General features: G+C 39.1%; 1 protein-coding gene and 1 long non-coding RNA gene across 3 annotated transcripts; one reads left to right on the forward strand and one right to left on the reverse strand.

The window, feature by feature from the left end:
- The first annotated feature begins 1,803 nt into the window (after positions 1 to 1,803).
- On the forward strand, positions 1,804 to 19,153 carry LOC121100752. 2 transcript variants are annotated; one of them, XR_005832529.1, is made up of 2 exons: positions 1,804 to 4,549; positions 18,078 to 19,153. It is a non-coding gene; the product is annotated as an uncharacterized LOC121100752 (long non-coding RNA). The 2 variants fall into 2 exon arrangements; XR_005832528.1 differs by lacking the exon at positions 18,078 to 19,153 and adding an exon at positions 5,239 to 8,148.
- Positions 8,032 to 21,991, reverse strand: UBE2B (ubiquitin conjugating enzyme E2 B). Its single transcript, XM_008691602.2, has 6 exons — positions 21,804 to 21,991; positions 19,599 to 19,679; positions 17,976 to 18,001; positions 13,440 to 13,529; positions 9,436 to 9,524; positions 8,032 to 8,455 (listed from the first exon to the last, which is right to left on the reverse strand). The coding sequence occupies exons 1-6, from the start codon at positions 21,845 to 21,847 to the stop codon at positions 8,327 to 8,329; spliced, it is 459 nt and encodes a 152-aa protein (XP_008689824.1). The 5' UTR covers positions 21,848 to 21,991; the 3' UTR covers positions 8,032 to 8,326.
- Between the last annotated feature and the right edge of the window lie 1,478 nt (positions 21,992 to 23,469).

The following is a 23,469-nucleotide window of genomic DNA, read 5'->3' on the forward strand; positions in this document are numbered from 1 at the left end:
GTGAATAAGATAGTGGACCCTTTCTTAGCTGAACCTACCAGTAAACCCAGGTAATTAAAAAACCAGGAATGCTGAAGAGGGCTGGCTGTGGGAGCATGATGCTTGGGAGCAGACAAGTGGGATGAGACTCACCCACTGCTCAAGCCTAAGGACAAGCATCACACCTTGGGCCACGTCTCTGTGCAGCTTCTTGCTTTCATCTGTAGGGATCACTAGGGTGGACCAAATGAGGTCAAGATCTCTGATATAATTGGGCAAGCCACTTCTTTCCATAGCTGTACCTGGGAAATGGAGATCATAGAAATACCTAGCACAAAGAGCTATGGCAAAGATGAAGATGCTGCAGGGGTAAGCCAGAGCTCAATGAACCTCAGCCTCTTCCTCACATGTGGCCTAGCCTCTTTCTATTCTGGTGTCCTATACAAATTGGTGATGCTTAAAAACCAAATTTACAAGTTGGGAAATATCAGAGTGGGGCTGTTCACTTTTAAAATGCGTCTTTCACAGGTTTCTCATCATGGATCCTATTTTGTCTGTAAGAGATAATGCCCTATTATAATAATATCCTGTCAGGAGCATATCCATTGCATAAAGCAAGCTTAAATTGTGCACGGATTGCATGCTCCCCTCCCTAATTCTTCTTCAGTGTATTTTTGAAGACTTATCTAGTTAATCAAAAGCAAATTTTCTGATAACCATTTTCTGATGGGTTTTCTTATTTCCTCAGCTTAAGCTGTCTCTGTTTTTCTTCTCATCTTTAAAACCTTCATAGCTATCTCATCTATAAAATTAAGCAGTATTTTAGAATTTCATCCTTTGTTTTTCTGGAATAGAAAGTGGCATAGAAATCATAAAATTTTTGCACTGCAGCAGTCCTTGTAAGGACTCGTTATTTGCCTCGTAATAGGCAAAATGGCCCATTCTTAATGCGAACCAGGAGCTCACTGCAAGATACTGGCCTTGGTATATGTAGTGCTGTCCAACATGGGATAAGGATCAAATGAGATCATAGGAGGGGACATGGTAAACTGTTCCCTTCAAATAACAACTAGAGAGCATTTTTTCTGTTAAAGACTTAAGTCTCAAGACTTTGTGAGAAGCAAGTACTAACAGTACAGTTTAGGGTGCTCACTTAATCGTGATACCCTTTTATATTACCCAGAAAATTGCTTTTTTACAATATTCACTAGAGTCTATAGCCCACCTGATGAATTGTCTACCATTGAGGAGGCAAGGATTTTCCAGGATCCATGTGGACCTGAGGCTTACCTATTCCATGGGCATTGGGAGGATTCATTATCACTGCCCATCCTCTGAGGCTTTGCTATTTGTAGTAAATGGCACTGAAAATACACACTGTCGCATCTGAAATGAGATTTATATTATTCTAAATGTCAGGTAACTCTGTTTCTCTGCTGCGCTGTAGTCTTTGCTGGGTACCCTTTTGTTTGGAAAGAGACTGTCAACTTCTAGAGTGTGAGGACTGTAGTCGAGGTTCATGTTATCTAGTCATGGCTCCCGTCCTTGACTAGTTAAGGGACACCTTTTGATTCTGTAGGAGTAAGACTAAACACAAATCTTAAGAGGCAAGAGTTTTAGAATTTAAAGATTGTGGTCATTTGGAAATTTCTTCCTTTAACGAATACTGAATGCACACTAAAAAAAAAAGTCTGCCCTCATGGAGATTATATATTTATATGTATAAAAAAAGTTACAAAAATATGTATTACATATATAATATATAAAAAGGTATATGTATATATATATATACATATACACACACACACATATATATATACACACATATATATATAAACTCCTTTGGGAAGAAAAAGAATCTTTCTGGGCTTTTCATTAAAATAAAGAGCAAGCAAAAGAGCCTAATTATTCATTTATTTAAGTGAAAAGCAAGCCAGATGAGGTTTTGTTTCTTCCCCAAAGTTTACTCTGTTCCTTCCAAGTTAGGACTCCCAGGTCTAGGGGTGGCAGTATGTTGGCTGCCTTTCTCATTTAGGTTTAGTTTCTCACAATGCCGGCATTAGGGGCAGAGTCCTTTGCATATGTGGTCTTCTCAGGGAGGAAGGTGGGCCTGAAGCCTTGCCCACAGACAAGGACCAGCTGAGGAAGTGGGGGTAACAAGAATACACCAACCGAACAGATTGCCTTCGGAATCAAAAAAGAAGAGTAAAAATTGAGACTATTAGGTTCCCATTAGAGCTATAATTCTTAACATATCCTAGGCATGGACATGTGAACCAGAGCTTCTTTCCTTGACAGTGCTGTCAGGCAAGGACAGCTCTTCAGAAATAACGCAGGTGGTCCCATCCTTCTTTCCCAGCCCAGGAAAATTAGGCAAACGACTCCAAAATAGCCTTGATTATGGTCTTCCAACCTACGTGCCTGGGAGAAATGCTGCTAGGGCATCTTGAGGCAGGTCTTCATCTTCCCCTGGTTTAGTGAAAGGGCAATTAACAGTAAGGAGGTTAACCTTGAACTGTTTGGGCCTATTGACTAAAGCCCTTGCTTTGCTGTGAATCCTAGCACCAAAATCTCACTGCTGGAGCTGCATTTTCTTTTCTCTTTGGTATTTTCTCATATTAAGAATATTTAATTGAACCTAGATGTGAACTGGCATGTAATTCGTTCCTCCTGATTTACTTCACCTCGGTGTAGGGATCTTCGAAGTGGGGGATGATTCTTACTTTGATCTTTATTGGAGGATTTAGTAGAAAAATTTCTCTTTAAGTACCTGGCATTTAGTGAGCTCTCCCTGCTTCATTCCTACCCTACTCTCCCTTTGAGGCCAAGCTGGGAAAACAAAATGTTTCAACTAACTTAAACTTACACAAAAGAAAAATGACCACCCACAGGGACCCCCACAAGACCAGGCTCCATCCCCAGCGCTGCAGAAGGGCAGACCACATCAGTTGCAGTTGTGGAGTAGGGCGAAACATGTGAGTTGGCACCCATTAAGTACTCAGTAGCTATGCTGACAAAATGAATGGCAGCAGGCACTGAGCAATGCAGCCTTAATCAAATGCCTGGCAGTCCGAGAGGGAGGTAGAAGCAAAACCTCCAGGATGGGGGCGTGGGGGTCAGCAGGTGGCCAGAGCTTATAGGTCCACTGCAGTCCTCCCCTAACACTAGGTGCCTTGGAACCCCTGTACCACCTGTATCTAGGGTCTGGGGCTTGCGAAGGCTGTGGATATGCTCCTCTCTCCATGAACATGGCCTTTGCCCTAGCACTGGCGTGGCGGGTTTGCCTGAGTCACCCTGTAAACCGATGAGACCTTACACTTGGTTTGAACTGTGGGCCCCAGCTGACTGGGAATTGTTGGGCTTGGTCCATTACCTACAGTCCCACTTCCCCTGAAACCACTTGTTTTCAACTTCTCAGGTAGGGAGACAATGACTCATGCTTCCTTCTACCTTTGCGTTTACCAAATTATGTATGACTACGTTCTACTTTTATAATAACAAAAACCAGAAACCTGCTAATCAGTGTCTCCAGAGGATTTGGAGCTTGGACCCTGGAGTCTTCTGCTGTCCTACTGGCCTCCTGCCCAGGCCTGTGCATGTATTGCCAGAGGCTGTCTGGAAAGGAGGTTCCTAGTTACATTCCAGTCTTTTTGAACTGTAGTTGTATTGTTGCTCTTACAGCCTGATCTGTCAGACTTGGTCTTGAGAAGGTGCCATGGGGATTGTGCTGTTTTCAAGCTGTTCAGTGCACAAGAATATGCAGCCCGTCGAACCAATGTGTAAGGGCTAACAAAAGCCAGGGAGGGGAACTTTCTCCCTGAACAGATGGGTTCATCAACCTCACCATCATCAGGCCCCCAGTATTGCCCTCACTCATCTTGTGGGCTTGCAGAAGATCCCTTGTACCCACCCCTGGTATTGACATCGTCTTCATTCAAAAGGCAGCCTTCCAACTGTTGTTCTGGGAAGTCTGGACCTGAAACCACAGCCTTGAATGCTTGTGCAGGTACAGGTCTACAACCACAGCCCACTAAAACACAGCAGGGATTACTAATCCAGCTTTTCTGAGGAGGTGATGTTCCAAGCCTTTGGCCAAAGTTACCATGGGCTGGAATCTGATTTCTTTTCCTATGCTCTGCTCAGGATGTTACCAGGACAAGAAGCTTCCAGTTCCTCGTGGTCTTTGTACTCATACCGCCACAGTAACATAAATCTCCCAGCTCAGTTCTGTAAAACGAAAACCTCTCTGCATTTGACATTCTCTTATTCAGGAGTGCAGCCGGTCCAATTCAGTTGGTGGGCTGTGCTATTCTTGGCAAAAGGCCTTGTTTGTAAAGGGGGAAGGGAAAGGGCAACTTACACCTCGGGCTTCAGACAGGAAGGAGCATTATGAGGTCTGCCTTAAGTGCTCTTTATGTTTGCATTTTGGCAGCCTTCAAGACACCACAGAACCCCTCTGCATTCCAGGAAGAATGACAGGTTGATGGAACCTGAGGAGATCCTTTCATAGGCTCTGATTCCCTCTAGATAAGTAGCCAACCCAGTGGCTTTAAGGATCCCAGTCTTCCAGGTAAGAGTTTAGATAGCTAACCTCCTCCCAAAAGACTGCAGAAGCATCATACTTGTAAACCAAGACCGTCCCCAAATAAAGACCTCTCTAACCAGCTAAAGGTTATTTGCTATCAGCAGAATACACTCTCTAGAGTCTTCTCATAATATTCTACAGTTGACTGATAAACAAAAGCATCATGTGGCCAAGCTTTACCACTCAACTCAATGGCAGTTCCTGAAATTCAGTCCATGTGGGCTTTTCACCCAAGTCTGAATCCTCCGTATGCCAAAGAGGAAGCTAGGAGCCTTTCCTTTCAGGTTTCTTGATTTCGACCAGTAAGGAGCTAACGCTGAGCTTGAGATGAGTCATATACTCAAAAAGGTTTGCAAAAGGCACAGCTCATTTGTCTTTCGGGCCCAACTAAAAAAAAGCCCTAGCCCATGCTATGAATAGGAAATGTATAAACCTCAAGACGTTATTAACAAAATTGTTTTAAACCAATGCAGTTGAGGGTGGAGGGAGGTGGAGAAATTACTGAAAGAGGAATGGCACACACATTTGTATATTCTTTTTCAAAGGACAGAGAAAAAAGTAAACTCAATAAAACCTTGTTTCTAGTCTCTCCTCCATGTCATATACTTGAGTAACTAAAGAAAACTACTTTAATCTTTATTCCTATCTGACAGCAGTTGTTTTTTTCTAACTAGATGGGAACTGAAGTAACAGAGCTACCATCTTGGCACAAGGCCCTCGCCCTATGGACAATTTTATCTACCTTTAATAGCTTTGCAACTACTGACTTTTCTATTTACATAATAATCCCCACATAACTGAGATTCCTCTGGGACTCTGCATTATGAAATGCAGTAGGAAAGGAATTGTAATAAATACCACCAAGACCTAAAAAGTTGATCCCTATCTCTTAAAACCTGGAAGAATTGAGAGCTCCAAATACCTTGGATGTAACTCTGAATTGTATTTATGAGCCCTACGGTTCTTTCTTAAAGAGTACTAAACGATCAATTAAGTAGAGGGGTACTTTGTTTACTGCGCACAAAATACAGTTACTAAATAAGGCACCTTTAATAGATTTCTTTTCCACTACCTTCCACCTACCTACAGGAGTAAGAATTTTTAGATCAGTTTCAGAAGTTATTCACGGAACTTTTATTGGGGGGTGTGGGGGGTACTGACTTAAGTATATTTCCATGAAGGGGAAAGAAATTTGGTCTATAAGTAAGTCATAGGTCATAGTCCTTTCTATCAGAAACCAGAAGGTGTTCCTATATCAAAAAAAAAAAAAAGACGTAGAAAATGGTGGTTAAGAAAACTTCTTCACTGGATACCAGCCTGTACACAAGTCTAAATCAACTCAAGTATTTTTAAAAATGAGAGGGATGTATTTAAACAGATTTTCTAAAACTGAACTCAATACCTTAATATCTCTTGAGGGATAGTCTACTTCTTGGCTAAAAGACCAGATTGCCCAGGTACAAATCCCAGCTCTATCACCTGCCAGCTCACTGAACTTCAACAAATCACTTACTTAATCTCTGTGTACCTGGAGATTCCTCATCTGTAATATAATGGTACCTACCCTCACGGGATTACTGTGAGTCAGAAATGTGTCCTATGTGTCAAAGTGCTTCACATAGTGCCATGCACATGGAGCATTCTATGTCAGAAATACTGTTACAGAGGAAGTGCATCACAAATGTATTTAAACTTTAGCATGAATCCAACTTCATACCAAAATAAATGACTTAGTTCTAGCCTCCTGCTATACCACACATTAATAAAATTTACCTAGTTTAAAAGTAAACATCTTTTGTATGCTAATAACCTTGTAAATTGAAGGTTTACATCTAGTACTCAACCAAAGAAATAGGAATCTGTTCCAAGACTGAAGAAAAAAACAGAGGAGTAATTGGGAGAGGAATATTCCTAAGAATTTTCTCCAATGGGAATATGGATGAGGTATGAGTTTTATGCATGTACTGAATTTAGGACTTAGAGCTCAGAGACTCCCTACAAAGTGAGATGTGACCCCCTTATAATTATCAATACTTGAGATATTTCACTTTTAAATAGGGAAAGGAAAACCGATTAGGATAAAAAAAGATTTTGAAGCAGGAACCAAATAGCATTTAATGAAATAAGAGGGGAGACTCTCATACCTAGTGTATATTTAAGAGTTACTCACTGGAGTAAATGTCATTGGAGTAAATGTCTACAGAAGCTACACTTTGTCTCAAGAGCTGAATATGAAAAGCATCTTATTTACTATGACCAAAAAGTATCCGTAAGCATCTTTTTGGCCATTAATTCCAGTGAGTGGACTCTTATTTGTATGAAAAGCTTCCTAAGATCATACACTTACCGAAAATTTTGCCAAGTAATAACTTTTAAAGGGAAACATCAGCACTTATTGTTCCAATATTAAACTTGGCTTAAAAAATAGAAGCTGTAGACACTGCGATCCTAGTCTTCCAATAGAGAAACTGTTAGCTTACTAAGCTAGTAAGAATAGAACAAGAAACTACTGGGGTTACTCAAATAGCTGTTTTAACTACTAGAAAGACTACACAGGTGGTTCAACAGAATTTACTTGTATATTTTCCATTTTCTGTACTATTTGAAGGCATAGGATAGCTTTGTATTAGCTTTCTACAATACTGTGTTTTAAATTTATCCAGTAAACTAAGATGCAGTACAACTTTTATACAACTTAGGAGATTAAAAAAAAAAAATCTCCACAAGAGAAAGCAACTCAGCAGGCCCTGGTATTAAAACATTTTTCCAGAATAAACAGATATGCAATTGCATTAAAAGGCAGTTTTCAATATTTTAAGTTACACCAAGATTCCTTCCAAATACCTGCCTTGTTAAACCAATGCAACAAATTCTTACTCAGTGTTAATAGTGGGGCATGGATTTTGGTAAATGTTTACGGTTTTACTTTCTTCATTATCAAAAATCTTTCAAAGTGCTATCAAGCAGCAAATAAGTTGCATTAGCTCTCTGCTCCCAGTAGAGGTGCCAATTCCTCATGGTAGAGGTACAAACTGTGAAATTGCAAAAGGTACAGTTTAACAGAAAGTAGTGCATGAAGAAACAGTAACAAGTGGCCTAAATACAGAGTTGGACAGAATCAAACCAGTTATGTCTATAATTGCTCGAGTGAAACGGATATAGTTTTAAACACTTAAAATAAATTCTGAAATTATAATTGGTGGTTAGAATCAAATTTGAAGAATTTCTTGATAAAATATAAATCTGTTCTTTTGAAATTGGAAATGAAGCTATCAATTGATGGAGAGCTAGAGACTTATTAACCCCTCCTACACAGATAAGGAAATAAGTGACAAAGTCTCTTGCACTGAAGTTATGTATTTTAACAGCTTTACATGTAATATTCATATATAAAAAACTTTAAGTGCTTTTCTCCAATTTAAAAATCTAAAGAATTCAAAAATAAGGCATTCAATATTTGAAAAAAGTACAGATTTACAAAATGTGTATTATTCTGTCATGAAAACTCCACACCAACATTATACACTTGGAAAAAAATACAAACAGGATATATTACAAATTTATGTAAGCAATAACTTAGTTCACACCATGCAATAAAAAGTACATTAATCAAGATACACAAGCTTTTGTAGGTTCTAAACTGAAGGACTTTTTTTTTTTCTGCAGAATCCTTAAAACCTGTGGCACTTAAAATTTGTTAGCCTTTCTACTGAGAGGTAAATTATACACAATGATGAAAAAAATTAACAGACCAGTTGTCTATTATGAATCATTCCAGCTTTGTTCAACAATGGCCGAAACTCTTTTCTCATATTCTCGTTTGTTTTCCTGATAAAGCTGTGCTGCCTGGCTATTGGCTGGACTGTTTGGATTCGGTTCATCCAGCAGAGACTGGAAGGAAAGAGAAAAGAAAAAGGATTTGTAGAGAATTACTCTTTGCATTAACATGGGTCAGATATGGAGCACTGAGTTTGTACAAAAGAGCAAATTACTCAGTAAAGAAATGGCAGACCTCTACGCCATTCATGTCTTAACACCTCTAATTTCAAAGAAACTGGGAAAGATATTCTTCAACATACTGAAACATTAGCCAGGAAATAAACAGCTTGATTTGGTTAATATACAATACCTAGAAATAGCTTAGCAGCTAACATTTTCCAAAGTTAAACTCTGCTTTTGTGGTTACTTTGCAAATGTCTGACAGTAAGTTGGATAGTGAATCTTGTTTCCTTTTATCAAGAAAACATATACAACTAGCAGCAAGGGAATGAAATAGGGAAGTTGAAAACAATGTCTATAAAATGACCTGAATTAAAGCAGAAATGTGATAGGAGAAGCTTTAAAAAAAGGTCACAAAGCAAAATTTTACTTCTGCTCCTCTCACATCCACATGAACTAAAACATCCCTCACTCCACCTCTCTCCAAAACTGTCATTCAAGGTCAACTCTGAAATAATCTGCCAGAGTGTTTTGGCAAATGGTTACATGATCTTTTTTTTAAATAGGATTTCTTGGATAGGGTCACATACTTAATGGTTCTCTGCACTTGGCAGTTTCCTGAGGTACCTACGGTTTTTCTAACAATCATCTTTCTCTATTTCCAAGAAGCATTTTCCTTTTCCACATCCTCTGGCTATGCTTCATGGGCATAAATAATACTTGACCTGTGAGAACACTTTATTTACACAAGATCAGGACTGTGGGTTTGATCCAATGTGGTCACTAACAAAAAAGCAGACCAGTTGTCTGAAAATCATGGCATGTTATCATCCAGGCTATGCCATTGGTTACCTGTTACTGCTCCTAAAAGAGCTGACTATATCCCACAGAACCTTAAAAAATCATGATGCAACCTAACTTAACACACTTACCTGAATTGATGTTAAGATAGAAGATACATCATATGTTGGACTCCATCGATTCTGAAGGATATCTAAACATATGCTACCATCAGCATACACTGCAAAGACAACACTAAAATTGGTTACCTATTAATTTTATCATATTTTAACGGTTAAAAGAGAAATCTTTACCACAAACAGAATGCTTGGCCTAGTCAGAAGTTCTGAACATCAATTACCAAAAGCCCTCTTGTCTCACAGGAAAACCAGTGTCAAAACTAAGGTCTCTTATTTTGCACCTCTTCATCAGGAAGCTTTGTCAGAGTTAAATTTTTTCAACACCCACCTTATAGCCCATCTGTTTAAATCCTCTATTTCTAAACTCCTTAAATAAAGCTCTTAAAAAAATACTTTTTTTTTTTTTTTAAGATTTTATTTATTTGACAGACACAGTGAGAAAGGGAACACAAGCAGGGGGAGTGGGAGAGGGAGAAGCAGGCTTCCTCCTGAGCAGGGAGCCGGATGCAGGGCTCAATCCCAGGACCCTGGGATGGTGACCTGAGCCGAAGGCAGACGCCTAACAACTGAGCCATCCAGGCGCCCTCAAAAATACTTATTTTTTGACATCATAATTACTCCCCCAGAAATTATTCCTAAAGAAATAAATGTGGACACCTGAAGTTTTATTTATAGGAAGTTCACTATAATACTGTTTATAAGCATGTAAAATTAGAAACTACCTTGTGGCCCATAAAGAGGTGACTGGCTAAATAACAGTACATTCATATAACCAATACCAGTGCGGCCAAGAGAAATGATACACATCTATCCTCTGTTAATTGATATAGGAAGATACCCACAATGTAGAACACCTTAATAAGTTTTTGATTTTTAGAGGATAATGTCATTTTTTACAAAATATTTAAATATATTCATTTGAAGTGTAACTATTTTCATTTGAAGTATGTGTAGTTAAAAAAACATTTGTAAGACTAAATGCCAAAATATAAGTAATGGCTCTCTGTAAATAACAGGATTCTTGTATTTTATGATTTGTTTTTGCAATGAACATGCATTCCTTTCATAAATAAAACATAAAATAAATATCTAGTGATTAATATCTTTTAAGTCTTTAACATTTGGGAGGTTTTTTTCTTCCTCTTGAACTGATTACTTGAAAATACAATGAACATAGATTTTTACCCACTTGTGAGAATCTATGTCTACATGACAATTTTCCAGAAGTAGAACAGCTGTGTTGACAAAGGATAAATGCACTTAAATGTTATAGATACTGTCAAACTTTGGAAAGCTTCATGGAGCAAGCCCCATCACCCTACATAAAGACAGGAATAAGCAAGGCTTTTTGGGGGAGAGGAGGCAAATTATACTTAAATACTGTCATTTCTCAGGGCTCTCTCTATCCTCCATCCTCTTCCTTCTGGCAACTCTGGGTGATGTTATTCACTCTCATGGCCTCAATGACCATCCATGGGCTTGCTACTTACACTTACTAGCTTTAGACTAGATTTAACTCTCTGCTTTAAAGCAGCCTGGTGAACGGCTTACTATCTATCCCACAGGAACATCAAACTTGGCAAGTCTAAAGAACAATCATCACCTCTGCAAAACCCATTAAAGTACAAAATGATTTTTTAAGTTCTGAACCAGTAACTATTCCCAAGAAGTAATCCAAAAGTAAACTAGAAATCAAGCACCCGGGGCACCTGGGTGGCTCACTAGTTAAGCGTCTGCCCTTGGCTCAGGGCGTGATCCCAGAGCTGGGATCGAGCCCCATATCGGGCTCCTCCGCTGGGAGCCTGGTTCTTCCTCTCCCACTCCCCCTGCTTGTGTTCCCTCTCTCGCTGGCTGTCTCTCTCTCTGTCAAATAAATAAATAAAATCTTAAAAAAAAAAAAAAAAAAAGAAAAAAGAAATCAAGCACCCATCAACTGACAAATGGATGAACAAAATACAGTATATATATCCATACAATGAAATCTCACTCAGCAATAAAAGGAAAAGGAATACAGTTATAACATGGATGAACCCTATGCTAGCTGAAAGAAGTCAGTCACAAAAGACCACATGTATTATAGGATTTCATTTATAGCCTACTAGGTTGCTGGGAGAAGGGGAGTGATGCCAACTGTCATGGTATTTTTTGGGGAGAGATAAAAATGTTCTAAAATTGATATGGTGATGGTTGCACAACTCAGTGTACTAAAAACCCCTGAACTGTATAATTTAAACGAATGAACAGCATAATATGTGAATTATATTTCAAGTAAAGATGTTTAAAAACTAGACCAGAAATAAAAATGTACTGATAAAAGAAAAAAGGGAAACCACTGTTATTAATATGAAAAAATGAGAAACGGTCTAAAACACTGTTTCCCCAAGGATGAAAATACTACACCTACATACACAGAACCCCCGCACACTGTACAGTCTTTCCCACCTTCATTTACAGAGCCTTCTTACTACACTGGGGGTCAATTCAATAACAAGTTTAAATCAGATTAAACTAAAGTAGAATAAATATTAAGTGACTCCTTCTGAAAGTAAGTTAACTGATTGGGAAGACCATGTTTAAATAAGCAAAGGTTACGAAAAGGAAAGCTTAAATATTTTGGAAAATAAGTCTTTCATAATTTATAATCCAGGAATATATACATATTAAGAGTAAACAGGAAGTCCTAGAAGAGCAAATTTAATTACAAAGAGTCACTCAGAAATCATTTATGGAAAATAGGAATAAAATAAATTTCTCCAGGGGCACCTGGGTGGCTCAGTTGATTAAGCATCTGCCTTCGACTCAGGTCATGAAAGGGTCCTGGGACTGAGACCCACATCGGGCTCCCTGCTCCTTGGAGAGCCTGCTTCTCCCTCTGCCTGCCACTGCCCCTGCTTGTGCTCTGTGTGTCACATAAATAAATAAAATGTTTAAATAAATAAATAAATAAATAAATAAATAAATAAATAATTTTCTCCAAATGAAAATAGGAACGAGAGAAAAAATGGAAAACTATACTTAAAAAAGCCTTGAAAACATACAAACCTTTGACCCAGTAATCTCACTTCTAAAAACTTATTCTATAATAATATTCATGGGTATTTGGGAAGATTTTCAAGAATGTTCAAAGTGCTGTTTAAAATTACAAACAACTTGGGGCGCCTGGGTGGCTCAGTTGGTTAAGCAATCGAATTTTGATTTTGGCTCAGTTCTTGATCTCAGGGTCATGAGATGGAACTCTGTGGCAGGCTCCGCCTAGAACGTGGAGCCTGCTTAAGATTCTCTTTCTCTCTCCCATTGCACCCCCCACCCCACCCCCGCACTTGCACTCTCTCTTAAAATCTTAAAAAAACCCTGAAAATCACCAACAACTGGACACAGATTAATTATGGTAACTTCATAGGACATTATGCAGCAATTAAGAATGATGCAAAAAATATTTAATAAGATGTTCATAGTATATATAAAAAAATTACTTAACTACATACAATATGATCTCAATTTTGTACAAGCATTTATTTGTATTTTTATTTATTTATTCTTATTACTTTTAAAGATTTTACTTATTTATTAGAGAGAGAGATCACGAGCAGGGGGGGAAGGGTAAAGGGAGAAGTACACTCCCCACTGAGTGGGGAGCCCGATGCAGGACTGGATCCCAGGACTGCGGGATCATGACCTGAGCCAAAGGCAGACACTCAACCGACTGAGCCACCCAGGAACCCTATTTGTATTTTTTAAAAATTAACTTTTAAGCAACAAATTCTTTTTGGTATCCTTCATGTTTCTACATATAAATAGGTATTATTTTAAAATCAAATGTATTAAGACAAAACAACTTTACCTGACATTTGGAACCTTCTTAAGATTCCAGGCTACAAAAAAACGTAGCTAATACTGACACGGAAGCAACATCCAGAAGTGGCCTGTAGCAGTGAGAATTATGGGGCAAGGCCCAAAAGGAACGAAAGAACTCTTTTCCCCCCACCATTTATGAAGTTTAATAAAATGTTACTTACCATTTGGATGAAACATTTTGGATAAAAACCTAACAGTTGGTGGCTTATTTGGATACTCTTCAGAAAATTCTATTACTAGTTTAAAAGTACCTAGATAGAAAACAAACCAAAATATTTATGGTAAAGACAAGCATTACTTTTTAACCTCTTCATCAATGAATTCCCAACACATACTGGTTTTTGCACAACCACACAAAAAAGTAACGTCAATTTTGGCTTAGCACATAAAACACATTAAATATACTTTGTTTCGCGTTAGACTGGTAACACGCAGCACTGGCAAGCACTTGGGAACACACACTTTCATGTGCTACTGGTAGGAATGTTAAACTGCCATACTTTTGGAAGGCAATTTGGCCCCAGCTACTGAAATTTAAAATGCACATTTGGGGAACTACAGCTAGTTTATTATAGCTTAGGAGGGGTTATGCCAAAGGATTTTGAGAGGGGCTAACTACCACATGACAAAGGACTTAGATTGGAGGTATCGACATTAATCTGAAAGGTCTCTTCTGTCCCCATACAAATCCTTTCACTTAAATACGCCAAGAACCAGTAAGCGTTAGTGTAACTGCCTACTGCTGGTTATAGACCAAAGTGGTACACTCTTGTAGAGCAGTATTTTATGGTCAGTACAGACACAGGCTTTTAAAAAAATTATGCATTTCTAGCAAAGTCAATCTGTTCACAGTGTACAAAGTAAAACTCTCAACTCTAATTCTAAATCTATTTTGCAGAAATAACCATTATTACTGGTTTTGTACGTCTTTCTAGACTTCTATTCTGTTTATTAACTATCCACAGTTCTTTTATTTTGAGGAAATCCACCTGAAGGTTGGAGAGGTATTCTAACTACAACCACTTAGACATACTCAGTAAATGGAGACTTACTCCTAATGAAGTCAATAAAAGTTTAAACCATTCCAGATGTCTCTAGAAGGTTCTTCCCTGATTTCATCAATGCAATCCTTTCTTCTATTTATTGATATTTTATCTTATGTTTGGTATACAACCTCTGCCTTTTTACATTTTTTTGCTGGTTGGAAATTTGGGATTAGGGAAGCCAAAGATACAAGCAAAATCAAACATGGTATCTATTTCATATTCTAAATACACAGAGGTGTTATGAAATGTACAGTTAAATAGTGAAGATAGTCTTATATTTAATTATGTATTTTGAAAGTGTGCATTTTAATTTGCTTTAATTTAAAAAAATGTACACTGTAAAAATTTCAGCCTACACAAATATGAACAGTAATTTTAAAGTTTTTTTCTGCCCACTTTATGGGCCCCTTTATACTCTTATTCCCAATCACGGCCAAGTTTCCAAACGGAAGTCAACTGAATGTGAAGCTGGGAAAGAGGTGACAACATACCGTTTTATAGATTTCCACCAAAAATGAAAAATAATTTCATTTTTAAATATTGGCTCTTTAATAACTAGCTTGCAAAAATTCCCCCCAATTTTTAACAATCTGTTCTCATGAATCAGTACAAACTGCCTCCGCCACACCACTGAATTTAACTGTCGGTATTTCTTAGAGAGTATTTAACTCATGAATTTTTTTTTTTAAAGTAACTTCTATGCTCAATGTGAGGCTCTAACTCATGACCCTGAGATCAAGAGTCACACGCTCTACCGAGTGAGCCAGCCAGGTGCCCCAACCCAGAAAATTTTAAAAAATTCATTAATTACTGTAAACTCACTACATGTTAACTTAAGTAACATCTGATGAAAAGTAATATATTTCCCTAAAAGTTAGTGAGAAGCTTAGCACTGTTTTACGTTTTTGCAAATCTCTTTAATGACTGGCTTAACAGAAGACAGCTAGATTCTCTCAGCTGCTTCTGCATTTGATCCGCTGCAATATGCTGTTCTGGGATGAGGTACAGGAAGAAAACAAAGTCCCACAAAAATATGTAAGTGAAAAAAGAATATTTTCACAGTTTTTTCAGATAACTGTAGATATTCTTTTTTGATTACTACACTAAGGAAGTGGTAGGTTTTTAAGGGTTAGTTGCAATGGAGAATCTGAAATCATACATACTATTTGCATCGGTTACACTAAAATCAGTTATACGCTTCATAAATGTTTTATCCATCCCTAATTTTCCATATTATACACTGGTCGTTCAGAAAACATTGGTTCAACGAATGATAATTCTTGTAAATGTTGTCACATTTCATTATATACTAACCAAAAACAAATCACAATTAGGTAATACCACCTACTGATGTTATCAGAGAAGTCTTAAAGTACTGGGAAACCATTATTTTATCAGTAGCAACAATACTGTCAGTTACTTTCCTTGATCTAACAGCTCACTTATGTCACTTTTGAGTATGTCTGTCAAACAGTCAAAGCTAAACTATCACAGTTTATCTCTCATTCATTCAAGTAAAAATGTTTCATGAAAAAAAGTTTAAGTTGCAACTCAAACAACTGCAGAAGTGCTTTTCCTCCAGAAAATCATCACGAGAAGTGTTTTATGCATACTTTCCACTTAATCACATAGAGTATTTTAAAAATGTATACTTAAGGGTCAGAATTCAGTAATTATAATAATAATATCTACTTTTTCATCAAGACCTTTTTTTTTTTTGCCATCAAGACAAAAAATTTTTAAGTGAAATTGGCAGCTTTTAAAATGCTAAGAAAAGGGGCCCTGGCTGGCTCAGTTGGTGGAGTGTTAGGCTCTTGACCCCAGGGTTGTGGGTTTGAGCCCCACACATTGGACGTAGAGATTGCTTTAAAAAAAAAATCTTAAAAAAATTTAATTTCTAAATGTATACATAAATAAATAAAATGTAAAGAGTACAATGACTATAGTACAGTTTAGAGCCACTGTGTTGATTTGTGCCAGGATACTAAACTGCCTAGGTCCAGTTTCAGCCACTAATGTTTTTGTACCACCAGTGCAAATGCTGATAGAGTAAAAAGGGCAAATGTCTTAGTATTGGTATAAAGACAGTTTTATTTTTTATTTTTTTAAAGATCTTATTTATTTGTCAGAGAGAGAGAGCGCGTGCGCATGCATTCAAGCAGGGAGAGCAGAAGGCAGAGGGAGAAGCAGGCTCCCCACTGAGCAAGAAGCCCCTTGTGGGACTTGATCCCAGGACCCTGGGATCATAACCTAAGCCGAAAGCAGATGCTTAACCAACTGAACCACCCAGGCATCCCAAGACAGTTTTTATTACAAAGAATCCATGGAACAGTCTTAGGGATTTGAAGAGGGGGCTCATGGACCACCCAAGAACCCCTGGTATAGTGCAAAAAGCTGAAGTCCTTAAGTACTTCTCTTCCATTCCTTTCCCCCACCTTAGCGGTAACCACTCTGAACAGTGGGAAACATAACCCTTTAATACACACACCTGCATACATGTATTTGGTAAAAATGTAATACAACATGTATCATTCTGAAACTTTGTCTCTTGAGACTTATGTCCAGATCTACTTAACAAGTACATGATATTCCACAATCTAGATAAATCATAAATTTACTTAAAAAAAAAAGGGGGGCGCCTGGGTGGCTCAGTTGTTAAGCGTCTGCCTTCAGCTCAGGGCGTGATCCCGGTGTTCTGGGATCGAGCCCCACATCGGGCTCCTCCGCTGGGAGCCTGCTTCTTCCTCTCCCACTCCCCCTGCTTGTGTTCCCTCTTTTGCTGGCTGTCTCTCTCTGTCAAATAAATAAATAAAATCTTAAAAAAAAAAAAAATTTACTTAACCATTTTTTCCCCTATTAGGCATTCAAATTATTTCCTTAAAAACAGTACAATCAGTATCTTTGTGTAAATATCTACCATGGGTTAATTCTGGAGCCATTTTGATAATTAAAAACCTGTTCAATAATTCTTAAAAATCTATGCTATAATTAGAGAAAATCTAAGAACCTTCCTAAAATCAATAAGAAAAGCTCAATTATAAACATGTATCAGAACCAGTTTTCCATTTTCCTGGCTCTTGGTGAAAAAACTAAATTTAAGAGGCAAAAGATTACACAGATGCCAACTACTTATAGGTACCAGGAGTTAGCTGTTTGTGCAGCTACAGGCAGCTACATTATGTGGCTTTTTGGGTTTTTTTTGAGATTTTTAAATTTTTTTACTTTTAAGTAATCTCTGCACCCAATGTGGGCCTTGGCCTTACAACCCTGAGATCGAGAGTCACATGCTCTACAGACTGAGCCAACCAGATGCCCCACCTATGTATGTTTAAGAACAATTTCAGCTCAACAACTTACCAACGTAGATAACAATGTTAAAAAAGCATGATTACCCTCCTTTATCCTACCATCTAGGCCTACAGTTCTACAACCAAATACCAAAGTAACACAAAGAACTGGCAATGGAGGTGGTCTAGCTGATGTGGAAAGAAAGTCCTTTGTGAACTATAAATTCTCAGTAGCATTATTTAGTTTTAATTTGACCTAATAACAATAGAAAATAGTTTTAAGTTAGATATGTTGGTGTGTTACAATTTCCTATTTAAAAGCAATGGCCTAATACTACAGAAAACATAATTGAGAATGACTTACCATCTTCAAAGGGTGTCCCTTCTGGTCTGAAAACAAGAAGATTTCTGATTAAAAAATGTTTCATTCTGCCTTTTCCTCATTTTTTTTTTTTTTTTTAAGTAGGCTCCAGGCGCAGTGCAGAGCCCAACATGGGGCCCAACACTAAGACCGTGAGATCCAAGAGCTGAACTGAGATCAAGAATCGGCTGCCCAACCAACTGAGCCATCCAGGTGCCCATTTTCCTGATTTTTAAGAGTGGAAAGGATAAACTCAAACAGAGAATGAGGGGCTTATTTTAATGATTTGTGGAGTTTTAAAGATATTGTTTAGTATCATCTTAGCCCTAGATTTTTATAGATGTAGGCATAAAGTAACTATTTTCTAGATGTAGGCATAAAGTAACTATTTTCTAAGTTTTCATTTTAGGGGGGTTTTAGAAAAAAACCAACCCCCCGCAAAAGCTCATAATTTTAGTACACCAACAATTCAGTTCATAAATACCAACCAGTCATTTTGTAAATGTATATTAAGAGAAAAAAAAAACATATTTTCAATTTACATCAATAAGATGGAAATAGCCTTCAAAGATAATTGTAACACCAAACCAAAGTGTCCTGCTTCCCAACAGAGCAACAGCTCTTGTTCAAAACATCTGGACAGAATTGATGTAACCAAGAAAACCACTTTCTTTTGCTCAAATCTTTTCCCTGTCTCCATATCCCAATTTCATCTTTCCTAAGCAGCACCATCAAGTTTAATTATTTCTTGCAAGGCACATTCAAGATCTCAAAGCATGTTAGCCTGAATTTAATATAATCTCTTTAGAATAAACTACACTAATTTTTTCACTAGTATTTAACACAGACTCATAACTAATTCAATGGCAACTCAGAATTCTGTTTATGAAGGTGCTCCTTAAAAGTTTTACTGCAAAATCCTAGTTTTAAAAAGTGTGGGGAAAAAAAGATCAAGTCCAGAAAAACAGAAGAAAAGGCTTAAGGAAATTTTAAATCAAGCAGCATATATGTGGGGCACCTAGGTGGCTCAGTTTGTTAAGGAGCCAACTCTTGATTTGGGCTCAGGTCATGATCTTTGGGTTGTGAGACTGTACTCCATGTTGGGCTTGACACTGACTGTGGAGCCTGCTTGAGATTCTCTCTCTCTCTGCCCCTCTGCTTCCACCCCCAACCCATCTCTCTTAAAAAAAAAAAAAAAAACATATACATATATATATACACACACACGATATATACGCAATATATATAATGTGTTTAACATTTTTCGTTAATTCTTGCCACACTGGAAGCTGACTATTTTTTATTCTTAGTTTTTTTACAGTTCCAAAAGAATGCAAGCATAAACATTTGCTTAGTACATTTTATTTTGTACAAAATAATTTACCTTTTCTTGTTTAGTTTCAAATGAAATTTTTAATCAGGTAAAACCCAAAGTGATTACAAAATCATAGGCAGTAACACCAACACAAATCAATTTTAGTTAACAACAAAAACACTTCGCAGAATTTTTTCAAAATTTATTTTGCAGTTTCTGTACGAGCCCCCAATTCCACTTCAGCCTCTTTGCCCAGTGAATACATTCACTTTTCTTAAAGTATCACTATACCTATCATTTGTTATACTCACCCAAATATAACTGCATTCCACTGCATAATGTTGTTTTCAGACGGTGCGCCACTGACACCCACAGGTGGGTCCTCTTGCAATCTAGAAATCCAGAGCAGTAATTTTCAAAGTTGAACATTAAGGTCACTACAAAGGCCAAAGAGAACCCTTATGGGCTATTCTACCTACTTTCACACAAACTAAATCGTTTCCTTGTTCTTGTGCTGAGGTGGAATAAACCATACAACTTAAGAAAAAAAATCAACCACGTATATACTTATTAAATACCTCTCCAAATTGTCTAAAATTCCAAAGAGCTTTGGAGTCATCACTCTGAATATGAAGGTTAAGATGTATCTTCAAGAAGTGATGCGTACAGACTGCCATCAACGACAAAAATTAAAAGCCTGAAATGCAAAAAATATTTTCACAGACCATCTTTTTTGCTGCTGCAAACATGCAAAGACGGTCTGTGTGAGTCCAAAGGACAGCCACCTGTGCAACATGGCCACCCCCCCAAAGGACCCTCAAGGCAAACACTAAATGACTAAAAACACTTATATTGGATTTAATTAGCAAACTAGTTTTAGGCAGGAGAGTTTTATCCTATTTGCTTCAATTAGCAGTAGCTTTTAAAATAATCAAGCCTCAGTTATGTTTTTTTCATCAGTCCCTTTAAAGATCTGCGCTACAGCTCAATCTACCTCTCCTATCAGGAGACTCGATACAAAGCTACCTTCCAACATTGTCATAATCAAATTCTCATAACCTGAAGACCTTTGGAAAACCACCAAAGGTGCCATGTGTTCAACTCAGAATTTAACAGAGATGGGCAGTAAGAAACCAGAGTAACAATGGACGCAAACTGGAAGTTTTATTATTTGGCTTTCACTCATCGGAGCTAACGTGAAATTTGATTTTAACCTTTAGCAGACAACTTTTGCACCAAACAGAGCATCTCCTTGTGAAGACTACCATTTCAAAAGAAAAATAAACGACACATTTTATACAAAGATATCTATATGTAGTGACTATCATAGGATATTTTGAAATTAGGCTACATAAAAATAGTTCTTTTCATTCAACCTCAAACACATTAAGCCACGATGACCAGAAGCCTTTAAAGAATTATGCTTCGTCTCGCCCACCAAAGGTAAACGGCTACATTACGAATATATTCAATAATAAACCGCCCAAAGCCCAAAACAATGGCTTCCAAATGCCTCACCTATGGCTTTATAATGGCGAAGTTGAAAGGTTACTTCCCGAGCAGGTAACCTAAGTTTTTATACTAGATATTTTGTCTCTATCAGCGCAGATGTCCCCAGGGGGGAAAAAAAAACACTTAAAAATGTGCAGTGGATCGTAATGCTAAGTTTTCTCATCTCCCCCCCACCCCCGGTACCTCCAAGTATTCAATCATAGGTAAACAACTGAAAAAGTCACTTCCTCCTCACTAACCCGAACACCTCCTAACAAAACCCTATTTTACAAAAAGGGGCCGAGGGAGTATCAGGTTAGCGCCAGTCTCAAGGAAGGAATTTTTCCAGACTTCGGAGGCTATAGATAGGGCTTTAGACACCAGGCCACAGAGCTGAGTTCCAAAAGGCACTGGCAGCCCGGGCTGCCAGCCCGAATCCCAGGTCTCTAAGCCAGTTCTCAAGGTCCTTTCGGGCGGGCGAGGGAGAGTCAGGTTTCGGAAGATGGGTTAACCACCTCCGGACCTCGCGCTGCAGACCCCACCCTCGCTGCAGAAAGAATGAGAAAGGGGGGGGGGGCGCTTTTCGCCTCAACCCTGCCCCTCAGCGAAGACCGCAGGACCATCCAGCAAAACTGGTGCAGCAAGCAGAGAAAAAGATTCTGCAAGGGTTTGCTTTTGGGGGACAGGGACCGGGCACGACAGGGCGCAGGGTTGGAGGGATGAGGCTTGAGCTCTAGGGCCAAACGTCGGGCAGCTGACCCAAATGGGCAGCGGAAAATCCTAGGACAGACCATGGCCATCTTTTTACTTTTGGGGGAGGGGGTATCGAAATTTCTTACGTCGGAAGAGTGAGCAATCAAGGATGAGGGAGTGCGAACGGGGGCTAAGACTGGGCTTCCGTCGGTACCGCTGGGCCCATAGTCGGCCCTCTTAGCGTTCTGAGAGGAAGGTGTCCCGGATCCCCGCCCTGCAGCCCCACAGCTATGGGGAGGAGCCGTCATCAAGGCGAAGGTGAGGGCCCTTACCGCTTGAAATCCCGCATGAGCCTCCTCCGGGCCGGAGTCGACATGCTCCCCAGCTGCCCCGCGGTCAGTCTGAAAGAAAAGAGTCCCGCGCAGCCCCCCCACCCCCCGGCGCGGCGGCCGAATCACTGTGGGTCACCGCCGCCGCCGAGGCTGCACAAACAACCCTGCAATGACGTCTCCCTCCGCCGCCTCCAGATCCCTCCGCCCTCCGCCAGTACCACAGAGTGAGGGGTGCGGGAGAAGGGCACGGGGCGTTTGAGAGCTCGTTGTGGGAGCTTCTGAGCAGGGTTCTATCCATTTTGGCTTCCTGATCTAATCGATAAGGTAATGTTCTCTGTTCTCAGTCTGGAGATTGTGGATTAAGAGACCCCGAAAGCGAAACGCCATCCTGTGTCTCCCCCTTTCAGTAGTTTAAACTCGACCGGGTGGGGACAGAGAGACGCATCCGGGGCCAGAGATTTCAGGGAAAGGAGGTGGGATGACGTAAGATCACGTGACTGCCGGCGGCGTTGTCAACAATCCACCCCTGAGGGGGAGGGGACGAAGTATCTAGAACCACGTGTCCCTATGACGAGTTAGAACAGATCACGTGGGAGCGTCGCTTAAATCTCAGTCAGGTCTATGGAGCGAGTGATTAAATTTATGGGGCTGAGGGGAGGAGAGGCCTTTACTAGTTTTCCCTCCAGTTTGTTTCATGAACTGGGTCGGCGGTCCTGGCGGAAGCAAAAGCGTGTTTTGCTTCTTAGTCTTTAAAACAGAGCCAAAAATAATATAGATTTAAAATCCTTTTTGGTTGGTTCAAGGGCTTATCAAATCTGGTACGTGGGGCAGAGTGAGGGAACCTCCATTTTTTATAATAAGTGCAGCATTGAAATACTATGGCCCACACCAAGTAAAATTCCCTGAACCTCTTCCATAAGGCCATCAAATAGCCTGTATGTGCATTACGCTGGGGTTTCCAGGGTTGGAAATTACGGGGACAAAAAGGAATGGTATAGAGATTGTCTTAAGGTTTGTTGACTATTTGTATGTTATTACAGAATCTTATATTAACGTGGGTCTGCTCTCATTTGAGGATTGGTGTCAAAATGTCAAAAGTCAATGGATTTGGCTAAGATGGGGTACATGGAGATGAAATCGCAAAGCATTTAGAAGGGTGGTTGGTTGTCAAGAAAGCCTACAAATATGACTCGGACGTCGGGAAGAGATTTTGCAGACGAGGGGTGGGGTTATATATCTAACCTGGATAACTCATTTCAGGTTTTCTACACCAGCAAGTAAGGTGCAATGGGCCTGAGATGTCGCCCACCAGGGAGCTCAGAGGTGTTGATGTAGTCCGAGGGGATTCTGACATTTCCTTGAGTTCCCTCCTTCCATTGCCTTTGATTCCTGGCCTCAGGGCTTTAATGGTTTGGAGGACTCTGAGGGCTTTATAGCCTTCTGGGTGATTCTTCAGCCCAAGGTGAAATGGGACCATTGCACAAAGTTGCCCATAGTTTCATGGAAACTGGAAGAGTTAATTTCCCCCACTTTCTTGCTACCTCCTTTTCTTGAAACCCTGATTCTGTCTTTTGCTTTTATAACTGGCTTTGGGATCAAGTTAGCCAAGCCTAACTCTTGATAGGTTCTGCGATGCATTCACAAATGAGATTCTGTAAGTTAAAAG

Source organism: Ursus maritimus, unplaced genomic scaffold (assembly GCF_017311325.1).
Source record: "Ursus maritimus isolate PB19 unplaced genomic scaffold, ASM1731132v1 scaffold_5, whole genome shotgun sequence".
In the NCBI taxonomy this organism is placed as follows: domain Eukaryota; kingdom Metazoa; phylum Chordata; class Mammalia; order Carnivora; family Ursidae; genus Ursus; species Ursus maritimus.

Coding starts and splice junctions, on each gene's coding strand:
- UBE2B (XM_008691602.2), bottom strand. CDS start 21,847: ATGTCGACTCCGGCCCGGAGGAGGCTCATGCGGGATTTCAAGCG. Junction 13,530..17,975: donor AGGGACACCCTTTGAAGATG/GTAAGTCATTCT, acceptor TTTTCTATCTAG/GTACTTTTAAACTAGTAATA. Junction 9,525..13,439: donor CAAAATGTTTCATCCAAATG/GTAAGTAACATT, acceptor TTGTCTTTGCAG/TGTATGCTGATGGTAGCATA.